General features: G+C 44.7%; 1 protein-coding gene across 1 annotated transcript in view; it reads left to right on the top strand.

Annotated features, from left to right (window-relative positions):
* Positions 1–10,691: 10,691 nt before the first annotated feature.
* LOC126547320 (pancreatic lipase-related protein 2-like) overlaps positions 10,692–25,449 on the top strand; it is a 41,417-nt gene continuing 26,659 nt past the window's right edge. The window contains exons 1-2 of the mRNA XM_050195284.3: positions 10,692–11,398; positions 23,079–23,131. Coding sequence (XP_050051241.2) covers positions 23,107–23,131 — 25 coding nt within the window. The 5' untranslated portion in view covers positions 10,692–11,398; positions 23,079–23,106. The remainder of the gene's footprint in view (positions 11,399–23,078; positions 23,132–25,449) is intronic.

Genomic DNA, 25,449 nt, shown 5'->3' with positions numbered 1-25,449 from the left:
TCACAATTCTGCTTTATAAATTACTTACTAAATAGCTTCCACACAAATTCATTGATTCCAAGTGCTCTATAACGTAAAACTAGCAACTCCAATTTGTTCTTATTGCAATCTCCTGACGTCATATTTACGTAACCGCCCACGTAAGCATCGGGCGGTGAACCGTAGTGCTGTTTGAACCACCCAGTCAAACGCTCTCCTCGTTTATAAGAGGTCACCGTTGTTTAATTTTAAAGCGAATAGCATTACCTGCATTGACAGGGTTTTCTTATCTAATCGGCTGACAAGAGGCGAGGAGCACGCAGAAATGGAGAGGGATTGAGCAGAGCAAGCGCAGTGAAAGTAGATAACCGGATAAGGAGGGTGGTACCGGCGTCTGGCATTGGTCATCTTCGCCTTGCTTAGCTTGCGATGGCATGTTGAAAATCACGTCGACATGGAATGGAAGGTTAAAAATCTCGCTAACTTGAATCCTCAGCGAAGAAAAGTTGGCAGAGTGATGTTATGCTGCCACGTAAAAATGTTTATTATGCGCAAATCCGTTCTCCCGAGCGCCTCCGAACAGCCAGTGCCAAAGCGATCGGTAGGCGTATTCTATTCCTTTCAGAACGGGGCAGTGTCCGGTTATTTTCAAACAAGTTTTGTGTGGCATAATAATGCATCTTCAATGCATCCACGTCACTTTGAAGTCATGAGTTTTTGCTGTTTTGTGATGTCAAGTGAGAGAAAGGCGAAGGGTGGGCAACCCGCAAACTTTTGACAAGTAGCGGAGGGCTAATGGCAAAAAAAAAGTGTGCCAAATAAGACATAATTATTTTTTCTTTCGTTCAGTCTGCCCTGCGTGCTGTCATGCGTATGAGCTATTCGGCATGACTGTAGCCCCTACATCCCAGGTCGGTAAAGTCCGGGAGGTTTTGCAAAGAGAGATTCTCTTTAAGAAACATTTCAGCCAACACAAAAGACGCGTTCACCCGGGGATCAGAATTGCCGATCCCTTTTGCACGAGACAAGTTTAAAATGCAATCATTTATGCAGCACACTTTAAATCTCTCGAAGGGCCAATTGTGCAATCTATACCCCTTTAAAAAAAACAGTGGCGGCATACAAAATGAGATGGCATACCTTACGACGCTCGTGTGCGATGCGAACCGCAACCAGTGTTTCGTTAGGCATTGCTGCTTCTAGCTCTTACACTTCGTCGATGCAGTAATGGAGCAGTTTCAGATTTTTTTTTAACTGAACCTTGCTTTACGAATGCTCCCGGACTTCCCTCACCTTACCACTCCTCATCGATCAGCGATCACCACAAATAGAGAGGTTGACCCAATATGCAAAAACTGCGATAAGAACGCCATAGCAAACCAAAGTCACATCCTCTGGGAAGGCGAGGGCCTTCCCCAACCCAGAGAGGTTCTACGTGCTCCCTCAGAAACTACATGGGAGACCTAATACGGTCCCTCGAAGAAAAAGTGCAAAAAGCAATCATTGCCTGGGCGAGCAAGTGTGGCGGTTCAGGCTGAGCTCTGTAAATTGAGAGAGAGAGAGAGAGAGAGAAACAGAAAAGAAACAGAGAAACAGAAAGGCAGGGAGGTTAACCAGACGCACGTATGGTATGCTGCCCTGCACTGAAAGTGTTGCACACATCCGTTAGAGCACAATCGCGCGTACACTTTTACCGTGTCAAAGCCCACTAGCTCTGTGAGATGATCGCCGCGTGCATCGCATTGCTTAGCACGGGTGCACGAGAGCACGTACGCGCTCGCCAGTTACCTTTATGCTACAGACGCGGGAGTGAAATGGGCACATTTATAGCGTTTGGTCAACCTCTTCACGAAAGCTTCGCTAAGCATGAATTGGAACACCTGTGTTGGATCTGCCAAAGTTTTTCTTTGCCTGATTTTCGTTGCTATATATATGTATATATATATATATATATATATATATATATATATATATATATATATATATATATATATATATATATATATATATATATATATATATATATATATATATATATAGCGCATTTGGTTGCAGAGCAACTTTGTAAATTTTCAGAGGAACAAGCAGCACGCAGCCATGATAAAATTTGCAGTGCCTTCCGTTGACCAAACTGCTATGTATCTGATGATGGACATCATACGCGGCGATTGTTGAGACACGCCAGGACAGCTGTGGCACGCATTAACAGTTATTCGCTGTACAGGTGGCCCCGTGAGATGATATTTTTTTCTTTAAATCAGGTTGGTCGTTATGCAAGCAACGCAATGGCACATATTTTTCAGGGTGAGCGATTACTTGCTCTACACTCGTGCCGCTGCAGTGGACGAATAAATCACCTGGCCGGCACAATTGCTGTTTTTTGGATGTTGTATAATGGGCATCTCTTGGCCATAGGCATTACTTTAGACCGCGCTATGAAAGAGGATGGCTCTTTGTCAACATTATTTCTGAATCCTGTTCGTGGCCTTCTGTCTTCCAATGAAACCGCGACCATTCCAGCTGCTCAACGCCACACATCGTATTGCTGTAATTGCTCTGCAGTGCATATTGCTTACAAAAAGTAGGTAAACTTGACATCGCTAGTTAGACGATCGTTATAAATTGTCTGACCAGCGTAGAACACCTGACAGCTTGTTTACAGCGAAGGTGCCTGTGGCTAGAATCTAGAAAGAAAATGTGTCCGATAGATCGACGAAAACAAATCATCATGTGGGCCGATCCTGGTGATAGTGCAGAAAGGGTCAAAGCTACGTGGCACATACCCCTGTGGGCTCACTAGCGTATGACGATGCGTGTCAAAACGTCAGTGCATATGTTTAAATTTAAAGACACTAATAATATTATTAATAATAAAAAAGAAAATAAATAAAGATAAAGGATAATACAGTATTAACATAAAAACAAGCATGAAAAATAAAAATAAATTAAAAAGAAAGACAACACAAGCAACGAAGTTTTGTGTTTGTGCCTTTATTCAACCAATATAGCATAACCACCATATAGAACTTAATATAACTGTTGAGCAATACAGCTGCGCTGGTCTTTCATCTTCACATAGTGGAAGGGCTTGGAATTTTTTTTTCGAACTATTAGTACTCGCCACACGTACGACACGGCCTTGAACAGGGGGTTTCAGCTAACTATAGCCAAAGTTTAAAAATATGCTGATGCACTCTAAGGCGACGCGACCAAATGCATGTTGCTCACTTTTGTATGTAGTGTGTCACGCTATTTTTTGCAATTTGCTTTATTAGAAAATTAGTCAAGATTATTTACCAACTTCTGAAGCAACGAAGCTAGGGAAAAATTCCAATCGGAAAGTTGCAGAGCGGTTTGCAAAACGTCCGAATAAACAGTTTCTGTCTTTCTATCTATTAAGCATTAGTCTTTTTCAGCTTACTGATGATGCCCGCAAAAAAAAAAAAAAACACCGCATGACTTGCCCGCTTGCACGTCGTGATTGCACTGCACCCAAACGTTCCGCGCACAAACAGCCATAGGCGCGCCGCCACTTAATAAGCGACAGGGCGGCGACGTAGGCGTTGGCTGTGCAAATTACGCCAGCGATGTACTCCCCTTGCGACAGTTTTTTATAGCGATAAGCAGACGCAGCGGTTATCGCTTGTGCTGCCGGAAGCCACAGGTACGCGATAGCTGTAAGCAAACTGAACATCTGTAAATAAAAAAAAATCAGTTTTCAAAAGGCTGAAAATAGTAGAATAAGAGTATGCTAAATGGCCAGACGCAGTCTTTCAATGAATTTACCTTTATTTTTCATGCGCTTTCACAGCAAGTGCTCGAAGAGGTCGCCTTCTGCAGCGATAGAACGCTGGGATCGTCTGAGAAGGCTTGCTGTCGCTGCCTTGAGCACCGTCGGTGAAATGCTGTGGCAGACTTCAGTTATCTTCTCCTGTAAGGCTTCTGGAGTCGCCGTTTGTGTAGTGTATACGCGATCCTTAATATAGCCCCACAAGAAAAAGTCAATAGGGTAGAGGTCGGATGACCTTGCCGGCCACAGGAAAGGCCCGTTTCTCCCTATTCATAGCCCCGGGAAGGTAACATCAAGCCATGCTCGTGCTTGACTGCAGCTGTGGGTCAGGGCCCCGTCGTGCTGATACCACATTGCGTCAAGCCGGTCTATAGTGACATGCTGGAGCAGAAGTCTTCAAGCGGCCCTTTGAGGAACTCACTTACATGCCTCTTGCCGGTCAGAGGGTTGTTATAAAACAGCGGGCCAGTGACTGTGCTGTCATATATGCCGCACCAAACGTTAAAATACCATTGATATTGGTGGCGGATCTTCCTAGCCAGTGGGAATTTCGCTCACTCCAATAGTGTGTGTTGTGGATATTTACTTGGCAATTTCGGGAAAAGTTCGCTTCGTCAGTCCAGAGAACCTTGGCGAGAATGTCAAAATCCTGCTCCTCCTGATTCAAAATCCAATTCGCAAAGTCGAGTCTCTTTTGGAGATCCCTTGACTCCAGGCATTGATGCAACTGCAGTTGATAGGGGTGCAGTCCAGCTGTTTTCAAAATCCTCCAGACAGTTGAGTTGGACACACCGAGCTGTGCGCTCACGCTGCGCGTGCTAGCGTGTAGGTTAGCCTTCATGAAAGGCAATATGTTGGAGCAAACCTCATTATTTATTACTGAAGCTCTCTGCCTCTTCCTTGTGAAGCTGCCGGTTTGCTTCAGCGACTCGTAGACGTTGAATGTTGTCATCGGGCTCGGTCGCTCACCCGGGTGCCAGCTTCGAAGTATACTTGCAGCCTGCTGTCTCTGTCCACCTGCAGCTCCTAGGGCAAGGATCATGTCTGCTTTTCCCTCGTTTGGAAAAAGGCATCACGAAATTGCTCGCGTTTGAACAGCCCATGCACGATAGTCTATTTATCGCTGTCTGGAACTGCCACCGTCCGTCAGTCGCTTTGCGCAGAGCAAGCGATAACGGTTGCTAGCTTAAATGCTTGCGTCGCTGCCCTGTCGCTTCTTGAGCAGCAGCGCACCTAGGGCTCTTTTAGTGTGCGGAACGCTTGGGAGCAGTGAAATCACGACGCGCAATCGAGCATGTGATGTGGTGCTTTTCTTCTTTCTTTTTTTTTTTTTTTGTATTTCGCTGGCATCATCACTGAGCTGAAAGACGCTAATGCTTGATAGATAGAAAGACCGAAACTGTTTATTCGGACGTTTTGCAAACCGCTCTGCAACTTTCTAATCGGAATTTTTTCCAAGCTTCGTTGCTTCAGAAGCTGGTTAATTAATCTTGACTAATTATCTAATTAAGCAAAATACAAAAGATAGCGTGACACACTGCATACAAAAGTGACCAACATGCACTTGGTCGCGTCGTCTTAGAGTGCATCGGCATATTTCTACACTCTGAATAAAATTTGCTGAAACACCCTGTACATGGAAACACCTATGGAGACATCGCCTTGTTAACGCTTCATAGTATACGAACGCTGGTAAACGCTTCTTTTCGAATCACTGCAGCCCTAACGAATGTTCCCTTGCACGTGTCTTCCTGCGGCACCTTAAGAGGAAGCTTTAGCTCGGGCCCAACTCCGACGCGCCCTATTCAAATACATGTAAAACGCAAAAACGTTTTTATGAGATAACCCCTGGACTGATTGAAAGCTAAATTCTAGTGACTGTTGGAAGCGGAATTTCGATTTCGGGCTTGAATTTTCTTAAAACAATTTTCAAATATTTGACCGTTTGGAAAAAAAGAAGCACGAAGCTTACAAATTCATGTCTCTGCAACACGAACTGATATCGCAGTTCTGTAAACGGCATCCATTAGATCATTCAAAGCGGACAAATTCAATATGTCATTTTACATCTTATGTGAATTTGTTACGTTGGTTACAAGAGTGTTGCAAAAGTTGTATTTCCTTATTAGTAAATATTTTTATATTCATGTGTAACATATCAATTTTGTCCGCTTTAGATGTACTATTATATGCAATTCACAGAATTGTCTTATCATTTTTCGTTGTTGAGTTACAGAGTTGTAATCTTGATAGTTTCGTTTCTTTTTAAATTTTTGATTTTTGCCAATGTTTAATAAAAAAATTGACAACCTAACTCAAGAATTCGAAACCAACAGTCACTAGATTTTAAGGTTTTCTTTTAAATGCAACAAACCTCGTAAAATTTGGTGCAGTGGTTGCCGAGAAAAACGAATTCTCCTTTTACATGTATTTAGATATGAGCACCCGAGCTAAAGCTTCCTCTTAAACGACCTCAATTTCCTCGGGAGCTTGCGCGTCATAAACTCTGGTAAAGTTTGTCGTTGAAGGTAACAGACCAGCACCGCCACAAGCAACGACGTCAATTTCGCCGTCAGCAGCGCACTTGCACCATGTTCGTAACTAACCCCATCAAATGCGCAAGAGACGGGGAAAAAACTAATTACCATCATTTAAGGAAAGGTGCCGATATTAACGGTGACACTTTTGAACACGTAATGCCACGGCGTCTCCAATATGATTCAGTTGGCAAAGTTGTGCCGAGCAGCTTAGAGCATTTCCAGTTGGCGGCTGAAAGCAGCACGCGCGAACATTAGTCTAGCTGTGTTGCGCCGGGAGAACTGCTAAATCCTTATACTTTAGCGAATATAGCTATTTAAAAAAACTCTCGAGCGGAAACTTTAACTCTTGGAAAACTGCGCCGCGTGGACAAACGCAGCATTTGGCTATTTTTCTTTCGCAGAAGAACAATATTCGCACCAGCAGACACCAAAAATCATCTCAATTAAGCAAATATTACCTTTCCAAATAGTTACTTAAGAAATATGTCGCAACTGCGGAAATAAAGTCAGTCATTGCTCACGGCACGCAGTCGGCAATTCAAGATTTCGCCCCACTTGTGAGATATATGTCCGCGCACTTGATGCGAAGCCCGTTGGCGTTCCACTTATTTTCCCAGAAAACATACTTTGCACGCTGCCGCACAAACGTGCCTTTCATTGTGGATTTTGGGAGTGATTGTCTCAAAAATAAGTGAACGTGCCTGGAGCACTGCTCTGCTTCAATTCTGGAATTGCAAAACGTGTCAAGCAGACTAAAAAAAAAGATAATTTGGATATTTTAGTTAGCTAATGAGTTTACTAGAGAATTGTTCTCACAATTTGTTATGTATGCACCGACGCCAATACGGCGCCGCCGAAAAAGAAAATCACCTTTTTAGGTCCACCGCATTTTTCTGAATTTCGCATATAGACCTTGCTGATACGCCCGGTATTAGTTGAATGAGCCAGCGTATTGCGAATAACGTGCTAGGTACACTGTCTTCAAATGGGGGTTGCTTGTCGCGCTCCACTGACGCTTCGTGGTATTCTATGTCCCATTCCTTGCCATTCAAAGCAGCGACAGGTTCCGGACTTGTTCCATTACCTTTCGAGCTTTTCGAGCTGTTTTCAGAGCTTTTTTTTTCCTTCTCTGGTTCATTGTTTCAGCTGCAACCAATAATCAAATTCTCGGATTTAACGTCCCAAAAATGCAAGTGCGTTATGAAGGACTCGGTTGTAGAGGGCCCTCGATTAATTTTGATCACCTAGGGTTCTGTAACGTAACAGAACAAATTCTTACGAGCTCCTCTTCTGCAGGGAGAGATTGTGCATCAAGGCACCCTATGATGATGATGATGATGATGATTTCTAATGACACTCTTTGAGATGGGCTGGCGACGGACAGTCACCCCGCCCCCTTGGGCTAATCAAGTTTTACTACATCTATAGCACTCTAGCATTTCGCTCTTTATAGTCTTTCTCTTCCTTAAATCTATATATACTCGCACATTGTAAAGTTACCCACGCCTACAACTATCTCGGCTCCCTCCTTTCTCTGCTTTTTCATCGACCAGTACTCTCAACGATTCTTGCTTATCTCAGCCGCTGACCAGTTAACGTTCAAATTAGCTTTGAACCTCGGCACTTCTGCAAGAGGGACGAACCCTATGGTACTGGCCATGGATGATTATCTTGGCAGTACATTACAATTTCCATTACTGGGCATGCACATCCAAGGCCTCTCGCGGCCGTGAGCTGGAAATAAGCGTTGAAACACCCGTTTCTCGCAACTATCTAATCAAAAAGGCAATCCATCTACTCAAGTCGAGAATGAGAATTTTACGCGCCTCTTCACAAAAGATGCACGCAAATATGACTTCTTCCGGTCGATTCTTTTTTTTCCAGACACATGTAAAATTTTTATTGTAGAAAGGTGACTGAACGATTAAACCTTCATCCTGTGTTCTTTGAGCTGCGAGCTCTTCTTCTCACCTTCTAATCGTTTCTATCTCCTTTCCCACCTTCCCAAGTGCTGGGTAGTCAACCGGTCTGAGCCACGTTAACATACCTGCCCTTCTCTTATCATTATCTCTCTTTGTTTAAGAGTGAATAGCAATCGTGAACTCTTGCATAGAAAATACTCACTTCACGAAACCTTCGCTTTACGTAGATCACACATGTTCGTAGAATCTGCATTTTTTATGACTTTTTTTCATCCCATTCATAATGTGGGCAGAAGGCAAGCCAGAGCCAAAGCCTTACTAGAGAAAGCTAAAAATCAGGCTGAATGCTCGTTCGTCGACGCAGCTTTCATGTCCAATAGACGAGCCTTTACAGCGGTCCTTCTGAATGGCAAGGGTGAAGTCGTCAAATAGGCTTCCACGTACAGCACACAACCAGAAATTGCAGAACACGTAGCCATCGCATTGGCACTTTTAGACCCAAAGAGTTCCAAGATCCACAGCGATTCTAGGGCAGCCGTCCGAGCATTTACCAAAGGAGTCATCTCTATACAGGTCTTGGCAATTCTCTACGCAAAGGTCGTCACACCCGACACGATCACCTGGTTTCCTGCTCATATGGGAGAAATCACCGGTGCTCCTGCGAACCTCAACGAATCTGCCCACAATGCTGCACGAGGACTTGCCGACCGTGTAGCCACAAGGCAAGAAGATGCTGAGGTTCCAGATTGCAGGGACCACCTCCTCACGTATAACGAGCTAACCAAACACTTCTACCCAGGACGCAGGGTCTTCCCCCCTCCGCACAGTACACTAAATAGAGCTCAGGCCATAGCACTAATGCTCTTGCAAACAAGAACCTATCCGAACCCACTTCTAATCAACAATCTATCCGGAGTTCTCTACTCCTACAACATGCGATAAATGTAACGACACCGCAATCTTAGTCATATGCTCCGGCATTGCTCCGTGTTACGCAGCGACAAAGGCAACACTGAAGAGCAGTGGGACGCAGTTCTACGCAGCCTCACATTAGAAGAACAGATACGGGCGGTCCAACGGGCCCGCGAAGCGGCCGAAAGGCTAGGCATTTCAGTCCCAACGTGGGAGCGGCCTGCTTCGGGCTAGGAAACTAGCGCGACCTAATGCACCTCAATAAAGTTTTTTCCATTCATCCATCTAACCATCCTTTTTGATAGCGCTATCAATAATATCTAACGGAAGTCAGATCCATGGGTGTTTTCTGCCGTCGATAGGAAACACCCACGCACCTACGAGTTGGCCTAGTGGACTTATGCTCGTTGTGTGTCTATGCGTTAGGAGAAACTTCGACTAGTAGGCTTTGCACCGATTTTTCCTTTTATGCGCTTCGCCGATTAAATTCATAGATTGGTTGAACAATGAACGATGTCAGTGTATTTGCTAATGTTAAAGGTTTTAATTTGAGAGTTTGAAATGTGGCGATGATTGCCGTATACCGCGTGATTTCGTTGCACCAAAAACAAACGAAATATGCATAATTTCTGCGTACTTTTGCCTGCCCTATTGAAACGAATGTTAAATGCAGAAGTTGTCTCATTAGGTGACTACTGAGCCGATTTGAAAGAAAACTGTGGCTTGCATTTAACAATAACAAAAATTCATGCTCTCGTGAGTTCTGTAAGCAAATTGCTTTGTTTATACCTTAATTACTTTTTTCAGTCACAGTAACAAAATTTGAAGATACTCTAAGAAAAGGTACATATACATCAAGTTTCCAAATCAAGCTCCGTTTTAAAAGAAATGTAAGGAAAAGTATGTAAGGCTGACAAAATTGATATATCACATGTGACTATATATGCAAAACGCTCCTAGATAGCGAATGCGATTCAAGGACTGGCGTAACCGTAGCAGCGGCCTTACATGTACAGTAAATGAATATGTTGACAGAAAGGTGAGTGATTTGATCGATAGGGATTCACGACTTTAACTGGACAACGAAACAGAAAAGGGCAACAAGAAAGCCGCCCTTTTGTGCTCGCCATTTCCTCTCTCTTGCGCTAATGTCTTTTACGCCTGCATTTCAAAATAATACTGCGTCGATATTAATCCCATCTGAACATTCCATCAGATGCAGTAGGCAGAATTGTGGCATCTGTTTACGGCGCGATATTTATACATAGGCGTAAGCTTGGTGTTTATATTTTTCCTAATGCTGCGATATTAACAATATTTATAACATAATTTAGGACTGAGAACGCAAATCACCTCCCATCAGTCGCAAGTAATCTACTATTCTTTCTCTCTAAGCGCAACAAATTTCTTTCAGATAGGCCTTGTGTTCACCTAATGAAAGCATTTGTAATTTTCACGTGCACCTGAGTAATCGAAAACAACGAAACCAGCCAGCAAATTACTTTCTTCGCACAGCACGTGTCTGCAAAACTTGGCAAACGTTTATTCAGCCATTGGTAGCTTAGTGCGTTTTTATAGTGGGAAAAAAATACCCATGGAACAAACTAAGCGGTAACATTGGATAGAAGAAACTAGAGCACCTAAGGAAATTCAAGGACTGCAGGCCCCGTTGGTTAGTGCTTGCCAACTACGTAGCAGTGTCAAGTGAATAGGCGGATATCTCTAACCATCTAGCGGTACACGTAATCGTCCCTGAAACACACGAATGCCGAGGTGTTATTCCCTCCTCTTTTTTTTTCTTTTTTTTTTCTCTCGTTCTCTCGATCAATCGGCGTCACTTGTTGGGGTCATCTTAGATCTGTCCTCGGGTGCCACGCGGCTTGCGAGAAAGCGCGGTACGCCCCTCCCAGGAGCGCCCAATGCACGCACATCCTCGCCCGCTTTGGGAAAGCTGCCGCATTCTAATCTTTCCTCAACCGCTCGCAGATAGGAGGAAACTAAGCCGGTATGAAGTAATCTGGCCTCAGCTTCGGCAGGCTGCCCTTCGAGTCGGAAGGGAGAGAATAAAAAAAAAGAGTTAAAAAATATCGTAGCAAGGGCGACAGACTCCGCGCCGTAAGACACGGGGAGAGGGGAAAGGCAAAGCCAAAGAGCGATCGCCGAGGGCACGGAGTAGGCGAATCAAAGCGCGCGTATCTGTCAGTATAGACGGACACTCGGTCTTCGTCACCGCGGGGACCACATCGTCTCCACAGGTAAGCGGCTCCTGTCCCGCTGTCTCTTTTTATACACTTCTGCCCACAACAACCCATTTCGCTTTTTTATCCCCAGACTATGCATCAATCTCATTTGCTTCTGTAACGACCGTAATGCGCTGGATGTGGATCAGCAACGTATAATGAAGGAGAAAAAAAAAGCGTTAATTCCCGCGCCACATATTGCAGCCCGGAGTTACTTTGCACTTCGGCCCATCGGTTATCTGGATTTTTCAAAAAAGGAATTATGCTAGTATTCACAGCAAGGTCGCTCAGTCTTTTGGGCACATAACTTAGTAGTCGCAACTGCGATGCTCCGCACGTACGCCCTTCTTACTAATCCCGTCTCCCTTGCTGATCATGCGGTGCGGCACAACTACCGTGCACGAAGAGGGACAAACAGGCAACTCAGACAACTGCGCGAGCCGCAGCTCACATAAGTGTGCAGCGTAGCGGGCCAGAACCCCCATTGAAGAAACTTCGCTCTCTGCCACTCGAACCTCGGGTAGAGAGCGAAGCTTGTGCTTCGGGGAGAACGACGGCCCCTGGCTTAATTACGAAGGCTGATCGATATGTTATTTCGATTCATAAATGCCCGAACATGAGCAGCCAAGTTCAGCCAAATTTCCCTGGCTACATAAATCAGGTGAAAAAAGATACGTTTAAACTTTGCGAGGCCGGTTTGCAGAAGGTGCCTCGCGATGACAACACCTGGGAGACTTCCTGATAGTAGCTTTTAGCTCTCGCAAGCATTTTGCTTGTTTGCTTATAAAACGTCGTCACCAACAGAAGCGTAATTAGAGGCAATTATCCAAGCCACTTATTTTATCAAAACATATGAGACACCAAAAAAATGTGGGTAATTTGTACGGACTCCTTATCGGCTTTATCATGTCTTGAAAATGTTGATGACAGCGAACCACACGCACGAATAACAAACGCAGTACTAAACAGTTTAACTCAGGCTACTGAAAGAAAACATTGAAGTGATATCACAGTTGGTACCGGCGCATGCTGGTATAGCAGGCAACGAATTATCGGACTCGTTGGCAAAGTCGGCCCATAAAGATGCAGAAATTCAACTCATCCCTTTATCCTCAATGGACACGCAATGCAGATTAAGAGTACTGGAAAAGGACTTATGTATGTCAACCTGGTTCAATGAAAATACTAAGGAATCGATTCTTTACGAAGTGGACCCTCAACTCAATTACCAGCTGGATGTATAACTTCCGAAAAATACCGAGACACTAATTCATGGACTGCGCCTTGGATCAGCATGCACCAAACATTTCCTATATCGCAAAAAACGGGCTCCTTCCCCGGCTTATTCCTGTGGCCACGACCATGAGGATGTTCACCATCTACTCCTCGAATACCCTATATACGCGACGCAAAGATGGCAGCCTGAACAAGAGCTACACTGCATTGATCCTCACCGACTTCTCCCACTCGCAACATTGCTGGGCCCATAGCCATCGAAAATAGCACAGCGGAAATCACTGAACGCACTCGAACATTTTCACGAAGACACTGCCCTATAGCTAACAATTGAGTACTACATATCGCACTGGATAGTCACAAGATGTAACTACAACTTTCTTCTATCATTTATAATTATTAGCGCTAGTATAATGCGTGTTACACTCATGTGTATTCTGTGTATGCTCATCTGTTTACATGCTCATCCCAGTCCATATCATGTCCGCTTGTGACTGTTTGTGACTTTGTTTACTAACTCATTGTGCTGCGGCTTGCCTTTGCCTTCTATATTTACATGTTCGCGGGCGTGTAGGACTGTGTGCTGTGAATTTCGGGCCATATGACGTGGTTTCTTTTCATTTTCTTACTACATATACTTTTTATGTTGTTGTTTCTGCTATGCTAAAAGGAGTAGCCGTCACCAGTTATAGGGTGACTACATCTATTTCTTTTATTTTCCTTTCAATAAGAAAAAAAGATGACCTTTCAAAATCAGCATGAGTAACTTCTTATTCATCGACACAGGGGATTGAAGTGTCTAAATAAACGTAAGCACGGCGCAATCAAAACAATGCGACGCTAGATGTGAAGCATTATGGTTGTTAAGTGATTGTTTGTGTTCTTTTAGTCTGATATTAACACACCTGCCGTATAAGCGGCTGTAAACCTTTCTTTGAAGACACAAAAATTACTTCAAGACACTAATGCCAAACTACGCGGAAAATAATCGAGGCATTTCACATTAAAAGATTAGGAGAGACTAGCATTAAGCCACGCATCAATATCTCTGTTAGAAAGCGAATTTCAATATCTTCTCAGCACGTGTATTAATATCGAGTACTGCCTTTTGTTGTTTGGCTTTTGGCTTCCCTACCTCTTTATATGTTTAACTCACGCCTTTAGACCTTGTCATGCTCATATGCTGCAGTATTTGCAATCACTTATATATATATATATATATATATATATATATATATATATATATATATATGTTGATAGTTTTATTAAAGATTTAGTTGAAAGTTAGCGCTCGTCCTGTCTGCTTCTAGTCTCGCTCTGTGTCACTTCGCGCTACAATTCAAGATCATGTTACCGTACCAACTCGCCCAACTTTCTATCCTTCTGCATGAAAAAACAACTTGCCGCAGGTGGGGAACGATCCCAAAACCTTCGCATTTCGCGTGCGATGCTCTACCAGTTGAGCTACCGCGGCACCGTTTCCCCATCCACATTCTTGGGTATTTATGTTTCCTAATAGAGTCCTCGAGTGTTAGCCAGCGCCACCACTCACAGACCTTGGAGGCGGATGTGGAACATCCTTTCTGCCGCAGGCGTCACGAGAACGTGATCTTTTTTGGGTGAAGGCAACCGGTCCATAAACCCACACATGCCACCTGAAGAAATCAATGTTGCCGGATTTGAGACCCTCGCTATGTAATAAACGAGAAGAAAGGGGGTTAACCGAGGGGCCCGATATTTATTAGTCATATCATAAGAAGCCAACAAACACTGGCACCAGGGACAACATAGGGGAAATTACTTGCGCTTAATAAATGAAATAAAGAAACGATAAATTAATGGAAATAAAAGTTGATGAAAAAACTTGCTGCAGGTGGGGAACGATCCCACAACCTAACGCTCCCAGGGTTCTACTAGGAAACATAAATCCCCAAGAAAGTGGATGGGTAAACGGCGGTAGCTCAATTGGTAGAGCATCGCACGCGTTATGCGATGACGTGGGGTTCGTTCCCCGCCTGCGGCCAGCTGTTTTTTCATCCACTTTAATTTCCATTAATTTATCGTTTTTTTATTTCATTTATTAAGCACGCTATGTTGTCCTTGGTGTCAGTGTTTGTAGCTTCTTATGATGTGACTAATAAAAATCGGGTGCCTCGGCTACCTTTCTTTTCGTGTATATATATATATATATATATATACACGAGAACAAAGGTAGCCGAGGCACCCAATTTTTATTAATCATATGAGAAGCCAACAAACAAAGACACCAAGGACAACATAGGGGAAATTACTTGTGCTTGCTCATTGAATTAAAGAAATTACAAATTAATGGAAAAGAAAGTGGATGAAAAAACAGCTGGCCGCAGGCAGGGAACGAACCCCACGTCATCGCATAACGCGTGCGATCCTTTTACCAATCGAGCAACCGCGGCGCCGATTTCCCATCCACTTTCCTGGGCATTTATGTTTTGCTGTCAGAACTAAACTATAAAAGCCTGTGGTTTAGAAGTTGCGAACACTTATGTGGAACATAGTTCGACCGTCGCCGAATATCCTGCGACTGCAAAATCGTGAGCATTCAAACAAACCATTGCTTTTTGTCGTGCAGAGATGCTTCTATATAATACCACAAATGACGGGGTACAAGTAAATATATGGCAAGAGCGTAAACGACGCTCATTGCTTGTTTTCTCCTTATCTATGCTCAAATAACAGGCGATATTGCAATGTAATTGATATGCGTTCAAGGATGTACTCATCTGTCCACATGACGTCAGCAGCGGCTTGCGCTCGCCGATGACTTACGTAATGAAAGGGTGCGGGGAATCGGCGTCCCAAGAATAGTACGAGGCTCTTTGTGGAAAGGTACACTGGAGAACCGTGGGAACGACGTTGTGTGCGTCACCGGATTCTCCAAAGAATGAATGCATGGGCGTGTCAGTTTTTCGAATAGATGGAATAGATAACCGGACACTGAAAACGACACCCCATTGGTGCAGCTAAAGAACTGAAAACACAAGTTTTATTTTATTTTTCTACTGGACTTCATAACATTGCTGAGAAATTATCTTCATGCTTTTGTCTCTTTCTTTGTAGCATTCCCTCTCTCAGTTCTTCTTTCGCTCTTTCTTCTTTAAGATTTGCACCCTTTGGGATTCATATCGTTCCATAAAGTACGCATCGAAGCTTCAGAATAGACGGCTCTACATAAAACTTCAGGCGTGTTGCAGTTTCCAAGTATCCCTTTTATCTCGTCCTCCAAAACCTATTTCGTGTTAACTACAAGGTTTTTTTTATTGAATACAGATTTTTTTTTATATAGGAAGGCTATGGACCGTGAGACACCAGCCGTGTTCACATACGAGCTTTACGGCGAGGCAGAAATAGTTTCCATTGCTTGAGTTACTCTGAATATACTAAAACAAAAATATATTAATTACCTTTTTTTTTTGGCGCCTTTGGGCCAGTTGTCTAATGGAGAAATTGAAGGCAGTCACATTTTAATGCACCCCTATTTTCTAAAGATCTTGAATATCACACCTAATACGAGGTATTTATCGTCAAATCCTGGCAATATCGAAACCGAGCGCCGGGGGAGCACAGTAAAGACGGCCTCGCTATCATATCAGAGCTGACGACAAGTGCGAGAAGGTTTGATCGTCTCGTCCAGTCGCGGCACCTACTTATACGGCATGCTTTGCCTGGCATGTCATGTGCCGCGCTATGTGTCGGGTCAGGATTTGCCGCGTCATGCTAGTGTTCAAACTTCTCCCCACACGTTTTTTGCGGGGCGTTGCTGTCTGACGCGCAGCGGGACGCGCTCAGTTTGGTTTGTGCCCGTATTTGGCCTTCAATTGACATTATGAATATCTCACTTCACGCGCGATTTTCTGGATTTATAAAAAAAATGGTTATGCAATAAATTGTGACACCGCGCAAGTTCGCCATATAAACAACTGCCCTGAAGTGAACAATCGAAAAAAATTATATCTTTTTAATTAGTCTTCTCAGAGTAACTTAAGCAGCGGAAAGTAATTCTGCCTCGCTGTCCCGCTCGTATATATGCGGAGACGACAGGTGTCTCACGGCCACAGCTTTCTTTTTTTTTTAATCTGTATTGTATGAAAAGAACACCCTGTATATGATGTGTAGCTATAAATGTTAATATGTCATTGTGATGGGACCAAGTTCGACTTTAAAAGCAACTCTCCTTTATACTTGTATTTAAAATATTGTGGCAGAACCCATCTCACGATGACTGTTGAAGATAATGCGTTTAGCATTGAATCGGGGATTCCGAGGACAGCTAAGCACTTATGAGTTGTGAATGCGAAAGCATTAATGTCGAATTGAACGCTGAGGGGTCCTTGAGTTTTGCGCTGCGAGGGATGCACCACACACTTTAAAAAAAAAGTTTGCGCCCTTTGGGGCTTATCTTGTCCCACAAAGGTAATCGTCATCTGCCTTGCTTGCGCTTCCTTTCTTGAAAACTCAGCGCTCGCTACTTTCCTGTCGATAATGTTGTTTCACACTGGTAACGCGCAAGCTGTTCGTGACTTGGAAGTACGGGGCTCGCAGTGTTAAAGAAAGGAAGTGCGGCCAAGGCAGATGACGATTATCGTTGCGGGACAAGATAAGCTCGACAGGGTGCCAACTTTTTTAAGCGTGCAGAGGTACGTGCTGCCCGATTCCAACAAGCAGCAGCAGCCTTCGGTGCCAACGCCGCATGCCTCCGTCGTCCTGCGCGACGAGAGACAGAGGAAGAAGCAGCGGCCACCACGGCCAGCAGGCGTGCATTATCATCATCATCATCATCATCATCATCATTGGGATTTTTTAGGAAAAGTGAAGAGATTAGTGCAGCGCCGTAACTGACTCTCAGGCGAGGTTCCCTCAACAGCACTGCACGTGGAAGGGGGTGTGGGGAGAAAAATGTGAAGGAGAGAGAGACCAGAAGAAGGTGGCAAAAAAAAAAAGGAGAAGAAGCGAATGCGTGGCTAAGAGCCGCGCTCTCAAGTTGGCTGCACAGGTGACGGCCTCGGCGTGTGTGGGACTCAAGCCGCACTTACATATACTTGTGTTGAAGCAGAGCTTCCTGTGCGGCGAGAGCCGCGACACACATTTGGCGCACATTTCCGTCGACGTTTTGACGCACCAGCTAAGCGCAGTGGGAGTGATAGAAATCCGGACCGCGCGGCGGCTTCCGCGAGCGAGACGGCAGCACTCGCAGGCGCGCGTCAGGCGACTGTCTCGCCGACGATAACCCGTCTCGCCCCGCGGCGTCGGGTCACCGTATCTTATCGGTCGAAGCGCGCTGGTGACGTGGCGTCGCGGCGATGCCCTCACGCGACACTATTTCGTCCGCTCTGCTCCATCGAGGCGTGCTCGTGACGTGACGTCGCAGCCAATGGGAATTTAGGTGCCGTGTCGCTGCTACAGACGCTGGCTTTTTCGCTCAATGAGCCATTTGATGATTTCGCATCAATATAGCGACACAACCTACTGCTAGGAGTTATGTACAAGGCGTGTGCTACAGAGGCATTCCTCTTTCGCGCGTCCCTAAGAACGATCGGCGCCGTGTAGCGCCCCCACTGCGAGGCCTGCGCATGGCCTCCGAAATGCATGACGCGCCGGTGCGTGCGAAAGCTGGGAAATGCGCCATGCGGCAATAAAGCTACTCTCTCGCGCTTCTTTCTGGACCCGATGAGCCACCGAATGGCGCTGCGGAGACGTCCGTGCGTGGCCTCCGAGACGAGAAGCGTAGCGCGCAGATGCCTGCGAATGAGATGAGTACAAAAGATTATGGAGATGTTCACAAAAATGGTAGAACGAAAAACATGTACAGCATACCTGAGTAAATTAAACAGGCTAGGCGACTGTTTGTCACCGCCCTGTCTCAAAGGGGGTGCCAAAAAATCGTCATCAGCATCACGCTGAGAATTGTTCCCTCGCTTGCCGCCCACTCAGTGGCACATATTCAGTAACACAACTATATATATATATATATATATATATATATATATATATATATATATATATATATATATATATATATATATATATATATATAGCAGCTTCAGTTTCAGTTTATTGCTTTAATAAGTAGATAAACATGCTAACAGAAATGTACAGAAGGAGGTCCCAGAGCATGTGGCTGAAAGGGAACCTCCTGTCAGAAAATATATACATTAGAGCAAATATACAGCATAAAACAGCAATACAGTAGTCACTAAGTGGAAAGTCATACGAGAGCTTCATTGAAGAGCGGCGCATACCCAGTGCATTTGTGGCGCAGCCCTACAAATGCTCCGGGTTGCTGTCTTTGAGGAACCCTCGTGAGGTGGGTTCGATTCCGCGCAGCATCGGAGAAATTTAGGGAATATTTCTCATCATGGTAGAGGGGGTGAAGTACATTCATTGCCGAGCGGCACACACCTACTAGCACACATCCAGTGACGCAATTTGGCATCAATGAGGTTCGCTGAATACCAGCACAGACAGGGTGGCACATACACGATGCTCCAAGTCGGCGTCAAAAAATATTTAAACAGCGGTACCTACCCAGTTCTGCATCTACAGTGACCCATGTCGGCGGGAAAGAGGTTCGTCGAAGAGCGACACATGTGTACACACTGCCCCATACTCAGTGACGCAAGTAGGTCCCATGGTTGGTTTCGAACCCTGTTATCGCAGCACAGCAGCCGGATGCGCTACCCTTTCCACCACTCACTACCCAGTGACCCAGGTAGGCAGGAGATCGGTTACATATGAACATAGATAGATAGATAGATGAGCGAAGTGCATCTGATGGTGGTCCCGAGCAGTACACCGGCCAGTTGGTCTATGTCTACTGGGTGCTTCAGCCAACACTTTCCAAATTTTTTAACCGTTGCCTGTGGCAGATAGCAGCTCCACAAATTGTAAAGTGGGTTTATTCGGGTCGTAGAGCAGCAGCAACAAATGCAACACTAGTGGGTAGGGCGCAGCCAGAGAGTGAACTGGGTACGAGCCACGCGATGGCAACGGGGCTTTTCAGCGTGCCGATCTTCTTCCTCACAGTGTGTGTGTGTATATATATATATATATATATATATATATATATATATATATATATATATATATATATATATACTACACTTTTTCCACTTAGGCACTCCTAATGCTAACACAATAAAAGGCAAGAGGATTATTTCGGCATATGCAGGGGGTGGGAATAAGGAAGAAAGTATCTTTTGTGCTTATAAAAATGGGGGCCGTGTGTTGCTCGAACTACGGGGAGTACTCAAACGCGAGGACATATGTGAGACGCGTAAAATATGCAGTTTCCATTTCTCGCTTAGTTAAGGCCCCTTTCGAGATGAAAAAACCCCCACAAGTAGGCGCGAGCAGCAGGTCGGGGGACACCTCTACCCGCTATAAAAACCGGTGGGTTCCTGGCGTTAGTCGGATTCTAAACGAGTACCACCGCTGTTGCGCCCGAACCTGACCTTGGCCCCGAGCCTCAAAGAGGAGCCCTAGAGAGGAAAAGCTAAAGGTTGCTCTTCGAGGAAGCTTTAGCTCGTGCCGAACTCTGATGTCGTTTATTCAAACACATGCAAATCGCAAGAATGGTTTTATGAGATAACCCTGAACCCTTTTAATACAATTTGTTGCATTTCAGAGATAAATTTTAGTAACAGTAGTAAGCATAATTTCGATTTAGGGCTTGAATGTTTTGCGAAAATTGTCGAAAATTTGTAAGGCTGAAAAAAACGAAAGCATAAAGTTTACAAATCCGAAACTCTGTACCACAAATAGATATCGCGTTTCTGTACGGTGAATCCGTTCGAGCACCTAAAGCGAATATGTTTGGTATAATAATTCACAGCCAACGCGAAATTCTTGCAACGTTTACGAGGGTTTTGCAAGAGTCCTACTCACAAATTAGTTGTACATTTCAGAGCGGTGTGTAATACATAACTTTTGTCCGCTTCAGATCTATTGTTAAACGAAATTGAGAGAATCTTTATATCATTTTCCATTGCTGAGCGACAGAACTGATAACATTGCTAGTTTTGCTATCTTTTATGACATCTTGTGATTTTCAACCATTTTTTTATTAAACAATTAACAGTCTAAATAAAAATTCCGCCTCAAACAGTCACTACATGCCAACTTTTCCTCTTAAATGCTACAAATGTCATCAAATTTGATGCTGTGGTTGTCGATAAATAAGATTTCTCCGTTCCAATGTGTTTAGATAGGGGCCCCCGAGCTAAAGTTTCGTATTTTTGCGCTCCCTTTGTTTTTTTTTCCGTTCCTAGATAAGTCAATTAAGTGACACGGAGCACAAAAAGAAAAGCTACGCTTTTAGGCCGCAATGCTGCATATATTTGATAATAATAGTAAACCTTTGGCTATTTTCCGATGACGCACGTTCGCTAAACGGGACGATGCCTCATGAGTATGTCAGCTGCTTTCACCTCGAAGCGCGCGTTTATTTTCTAGCGTCCTCGAGCGGCGCTCTGCTTGCTGCCTTGCATACAAATTTTGAGGTTCTTCATTTCTACACGATATGCGCATGCAAGTCACTCGTTAGACGTGCTCCTCACTATTACGTTCTTGCAGATGCCCTTCAAGCTTTCTGTCAGAATGCCAGAACACGCGCGTCATTTGTTTTTTTTCCTCAGTTAGCCATTTCGTGCAACGAACTTGTTTTGAGCTCCACAGATCGTCTGCAGCACCGTGTAGTGGGCGCTGCCATATTTGAACACGTGTCCGCGTCGCCAGTGGGCGCCTTCTCGCTTCCCCTTCTCGATAGCGCGCACGGCGTGCTCGGTAAATGCAGAAAAGCGCTGGTTTTTCTCTTTTACGTGCGAATCATTATTCGTCAGTGATGCAGCGCTTTCTACCGAAAGCGCAAACAACGTCGGTGGAGGCGTCAATTTACGCAGAGCCTTATTTTGGCCTTATGACGGTGCGCGAATAATCCAAGTGGGCGTGTGTGCCTCCTCTGATGATGCGGTACCCTATATGGCCTTTAGTTCTTTTTTTTTTCTTTCTATTTGCTCGCAATGGCAGGTAACTCTTACCACCTCACTACTGTGTAATCTCTCGTGACCGTGGTCGAGTGCGAGCAGTCGGTCGATGTCATTGTTTTCAGTACCATTAAAAATGCATCTCTGTTGTGTCCACTGCCTCTCGCAACCATTGTTGTTGCGAACATGCAAAAGACTGACAGTACCCGAAGATGCATAAGCTTCGAGAACAGTCAGAGCTATATATGCATGACGGTCAGCCCCTTTAGCCATACGTTATTGTTACATTAGCTTATCCGTCACCGAATGAGCGATTAAGATAAAAAAAGGATATAATAAAAAATTTGCCTTGGTGTTTTCTGCTTCAACGAAACTGCAGTCGGTTAAGGATATTTGCTTATGCTTTATCTGCTCAGAACAAAATTTCCAGTGAAACCAGACCTTTTTAATTCCTACTTGCCACAAAATAGAAAAACTGCATGCGCCAGTCCACTGCGATTACACGTACGTACGGTTCCTGAATAATAGCCTCCTCCTTTTAACAAAAGACGCATGAGCGGACGCGAAATCTTCGTTAAAGAAGCACGAGAGTGCCGCAACATCAGACGTGTGCGAAAGGACGCTCAATCGTCCATAGCTCCCTCGAGCTCGTAACTATTTATACCGCTTTCATATCTGAGCTGAACATCTCTTTTTGAAAGCTTAATGACCTAATTTGTAAAAATACCCATTCATTTATAACAGACAATCATTTATTCACTAAAAGACACTGTCCATCAGAACATGCAAACTCGCGTTGCCTTTTATTGATACTGCAGGGTACACTGATATTGCATATTGTTTCTTTAATTATGGGGTTTAACGTGCCAAAACCACTTTCTGATTATGAGGCACGCCGTAGTGGAGGACTCCGGAAATTTCGACCACCTGGGGATCTTTAACGTGCACATAAATCTAAGTACACGGGTGTTTTCGCATTTCGCCCCCATCGAAATGCGGCCGCCGTGGCCGGGATTCGATCCCGCGACCTCGTGCTCAGCAGCCCAACACCATAGCCACTGAGCAACCACGGCGGGTTGATATTGCATAGTGTCATATGATACTTCTTCAGGTGCACAACGCCACACTTTGCTTTATATGTGAAATATGTTACCCCATACAGTCCATAGTTATAGCGTAACGAAGCCCACTCATCTTCGCAGCGATTCAGGCATTCGGCTGCACTCAGAAGGCCCCGTGTGGCGTCGGAGCCAATAGCGCCATCTCTTTTGAGCTCCGCAAACTAACCACTGTAAACCGTCTATAGCAGCACAGGTCAATAGTTCGATGCAGTCGACTCCTCCTACTGCAAAGCCTCGACTTAAGCCTTCTCTTGATCACAAATGGAATTCATGTTTGGAAAGTACTCTCAGGCTTTCTTTTGCTTCTGCTTCTTCTCACAGGCTGCTTTGTCTTCACCTAACTGGAACCATGGCGAAACGCTGTCAATCTTACGGTGAGTACACCTCTACCTTACATATCCCCCTACCCTCTCCCTCCCGTTCCCGAACTATGTGACGGGGACCAAGACACAAGATACGAAGTAGTAGCACGCCTACATTTTAATGTGCGTCGAGGAATATCAGGTAGTTGCAGCTAATGTGCAGCCTTCCATGCCTCGAGACCGGCAACGTGCTCTACGTAGATTTGTGATGTATGTGCCATGCATACCGTATTGTTAAACTTATTGCCACGTGACATGGTAAGTGGACCTGCTCAACAAGTGTGAGAGTTCTAGGGGGACATAAGCCACCTCGCTATTTTCCTGTTATTTTGACGGTTCTCCGACGAAGAACCCACCATAGTGACGTTGTCGTAACGCCGGAAGGTTGTGGTGTAACTCGAACAATGTGTTCAACGCAAATTTATGTTGAAAAACTGGCAAACATAGTGTCCAGAATGTTGCGTCACTACTTCATCATCAACCTGTTTAAATTCACTGCAGGACGAAGGCACCTTCCAGAGATCTTCAATTATCTTTGTCCCGCTCATTCCGAATCCATCATATCCCTGCAGATTTCCTATCACGGAGATGCTCGGAAATGACATTCGTACTTTGTAGACTCATGAAAACATTTTTCATAAACGTGGCTACGCTTTTGTTTTGGCATATCTTTCCAAATTTAGCTTGTGGCATATGTAGACAAGCTACCGTTCCATTCCAAGTTCCCACCCACGTAAAACGGAGTAGCCTGGAATAGGTTCCCTTCAAGCCCCCCTCGCTCACCCACTCGACAGTGCATAACTTTACCCAACAATCTGCGAAAATAAACTTATGGCGTCGTTAGCAGCGTTTCCATTTCTTTTTCTTTTGCATACCTAAACAAACCTTTTACTACAATGTCATTTAATTATCTCAAACTATAGCACGCAACTAGATGATATCGGCAAAAAAATAGAAATGCGAAAAGCGGAGCTTGTGTTCGAAACATGCATTGAAGGCATGCAGTGCGCGCCGTCGGCCAGTCGTCACCAGACGGACGCGCACATCCGGTTTGCCCACCGGATGCGAAAATGTTCGCCCAACTGCGATAGTTTTGCTTGTTTGCGTTCACTTCCGTTTTCTCGATTTCTAATCTAAAGAAAGAAAAATTGAAAAAGGTGGATGACCAGGGGAGCTGTATATAATTATAAAGAAAATAAAATAAACAACAAAACAATATGACGCAAATATGTATGTTGTCATGTTTATTTGAATTTACGTTTATCTCGGGACCACGTAAACTATGGCTATATGGTCGCTACGATAGACGGCCATGGGCTCTCTGACGACACTGAAGATGTCCTTAGCGAACGTTAGGTCTATGCACGGCCGATGGCGCGTCGTAGAGACATTGGTCTTGGTGCAACATTGAAGGCCGAACCTTCCCAAGAGAAACGCCAAGAACCACTTTCCGTCGGGACCAGACACATCGACGTTAAAAATCATCCACCATGAGGATGGGATTGGGGTCCACCGGGAGGATCCACCCAAATGTGTCGATCATAAAGTCTTCAAGGTCCCTCTTTGACGTTGCGGGATGAACGCATACTGGTGGCGACAGCGATTCCGTCCTCATCTGTATACGGCGCACGCGTCGGCACATTCAACGGCAAGGCTCTCGCCCGTTAGGGCGCAGTGACCGCGCTGTCATTGTTTGCGTAAATCGCAACGCGTAAAACCATCATCTATCACCGCTTTTGACACATCTGGCCTCAAACGCAGATGAGACACATACGCTGATACGATTTTGCCTTATGCTCAAGCCGTTTTAGCTCTATAGACGCCGCCATCGTTTTTGCCTACGCACATCACGAAACGTTGGAAACTAGCCCAAGACAGCTCCGCTGTAAAAAAGGAGCAAAACTATCACAGTATGGTCGGGCATTCTCGCATTTCGCGGGCAAACTGTATGTGCGCGTCCGTCTGGTGATGACTGACCGACATTGCACCCAGTATCATCAATTATACTTCGAGCACACGCCCCGGTGGTCGCATTTCAATTCTACAGCGCAGCTTGTAGGCGCACTTTCCAGCGGCGAGCGTCGGCATCGCCGTCGGCGTTGGCGTAACCAAGCAAACGAGTAATGTCGAAAGTCCAGAGTAAATGCAATATCAGAGTTGGAAGCCTCGAATGCTCGAAAACGTTAATGCTGTGGTTTCCTGCAGCGTTCTATACTGGTAGAGCGAAAAATTAGGCACTGGAACACGGAAGCCGCTTTGAAGCACTGGATGTTTGCCTTCTGTTTAGTCTGTTTCATAATACCAGAAAATAAACCGTCCGATCTGTTGTA

The sequence above is a fragment of the Dermacentor andersoni genome, chromosome 1 (assembly GCF_023375885.2).
Source record: "Dermacentor andersoni chromosome 1, qqDerAnde1_hic_scaffold, whole genome shotgun sequence".
NCBI classification, from domain to species: domain Eukaryota; kingdom Metazoa; phylum Arthropoda; class Arachnida; order Ixodida; family Ixodidae; genus Dermacentor; species Dermacentor andersoni.
Note: the sequence above shows the minus strand (reverse complement) of the source record. Positions and strands in the feature narration are given on the sequence as shown.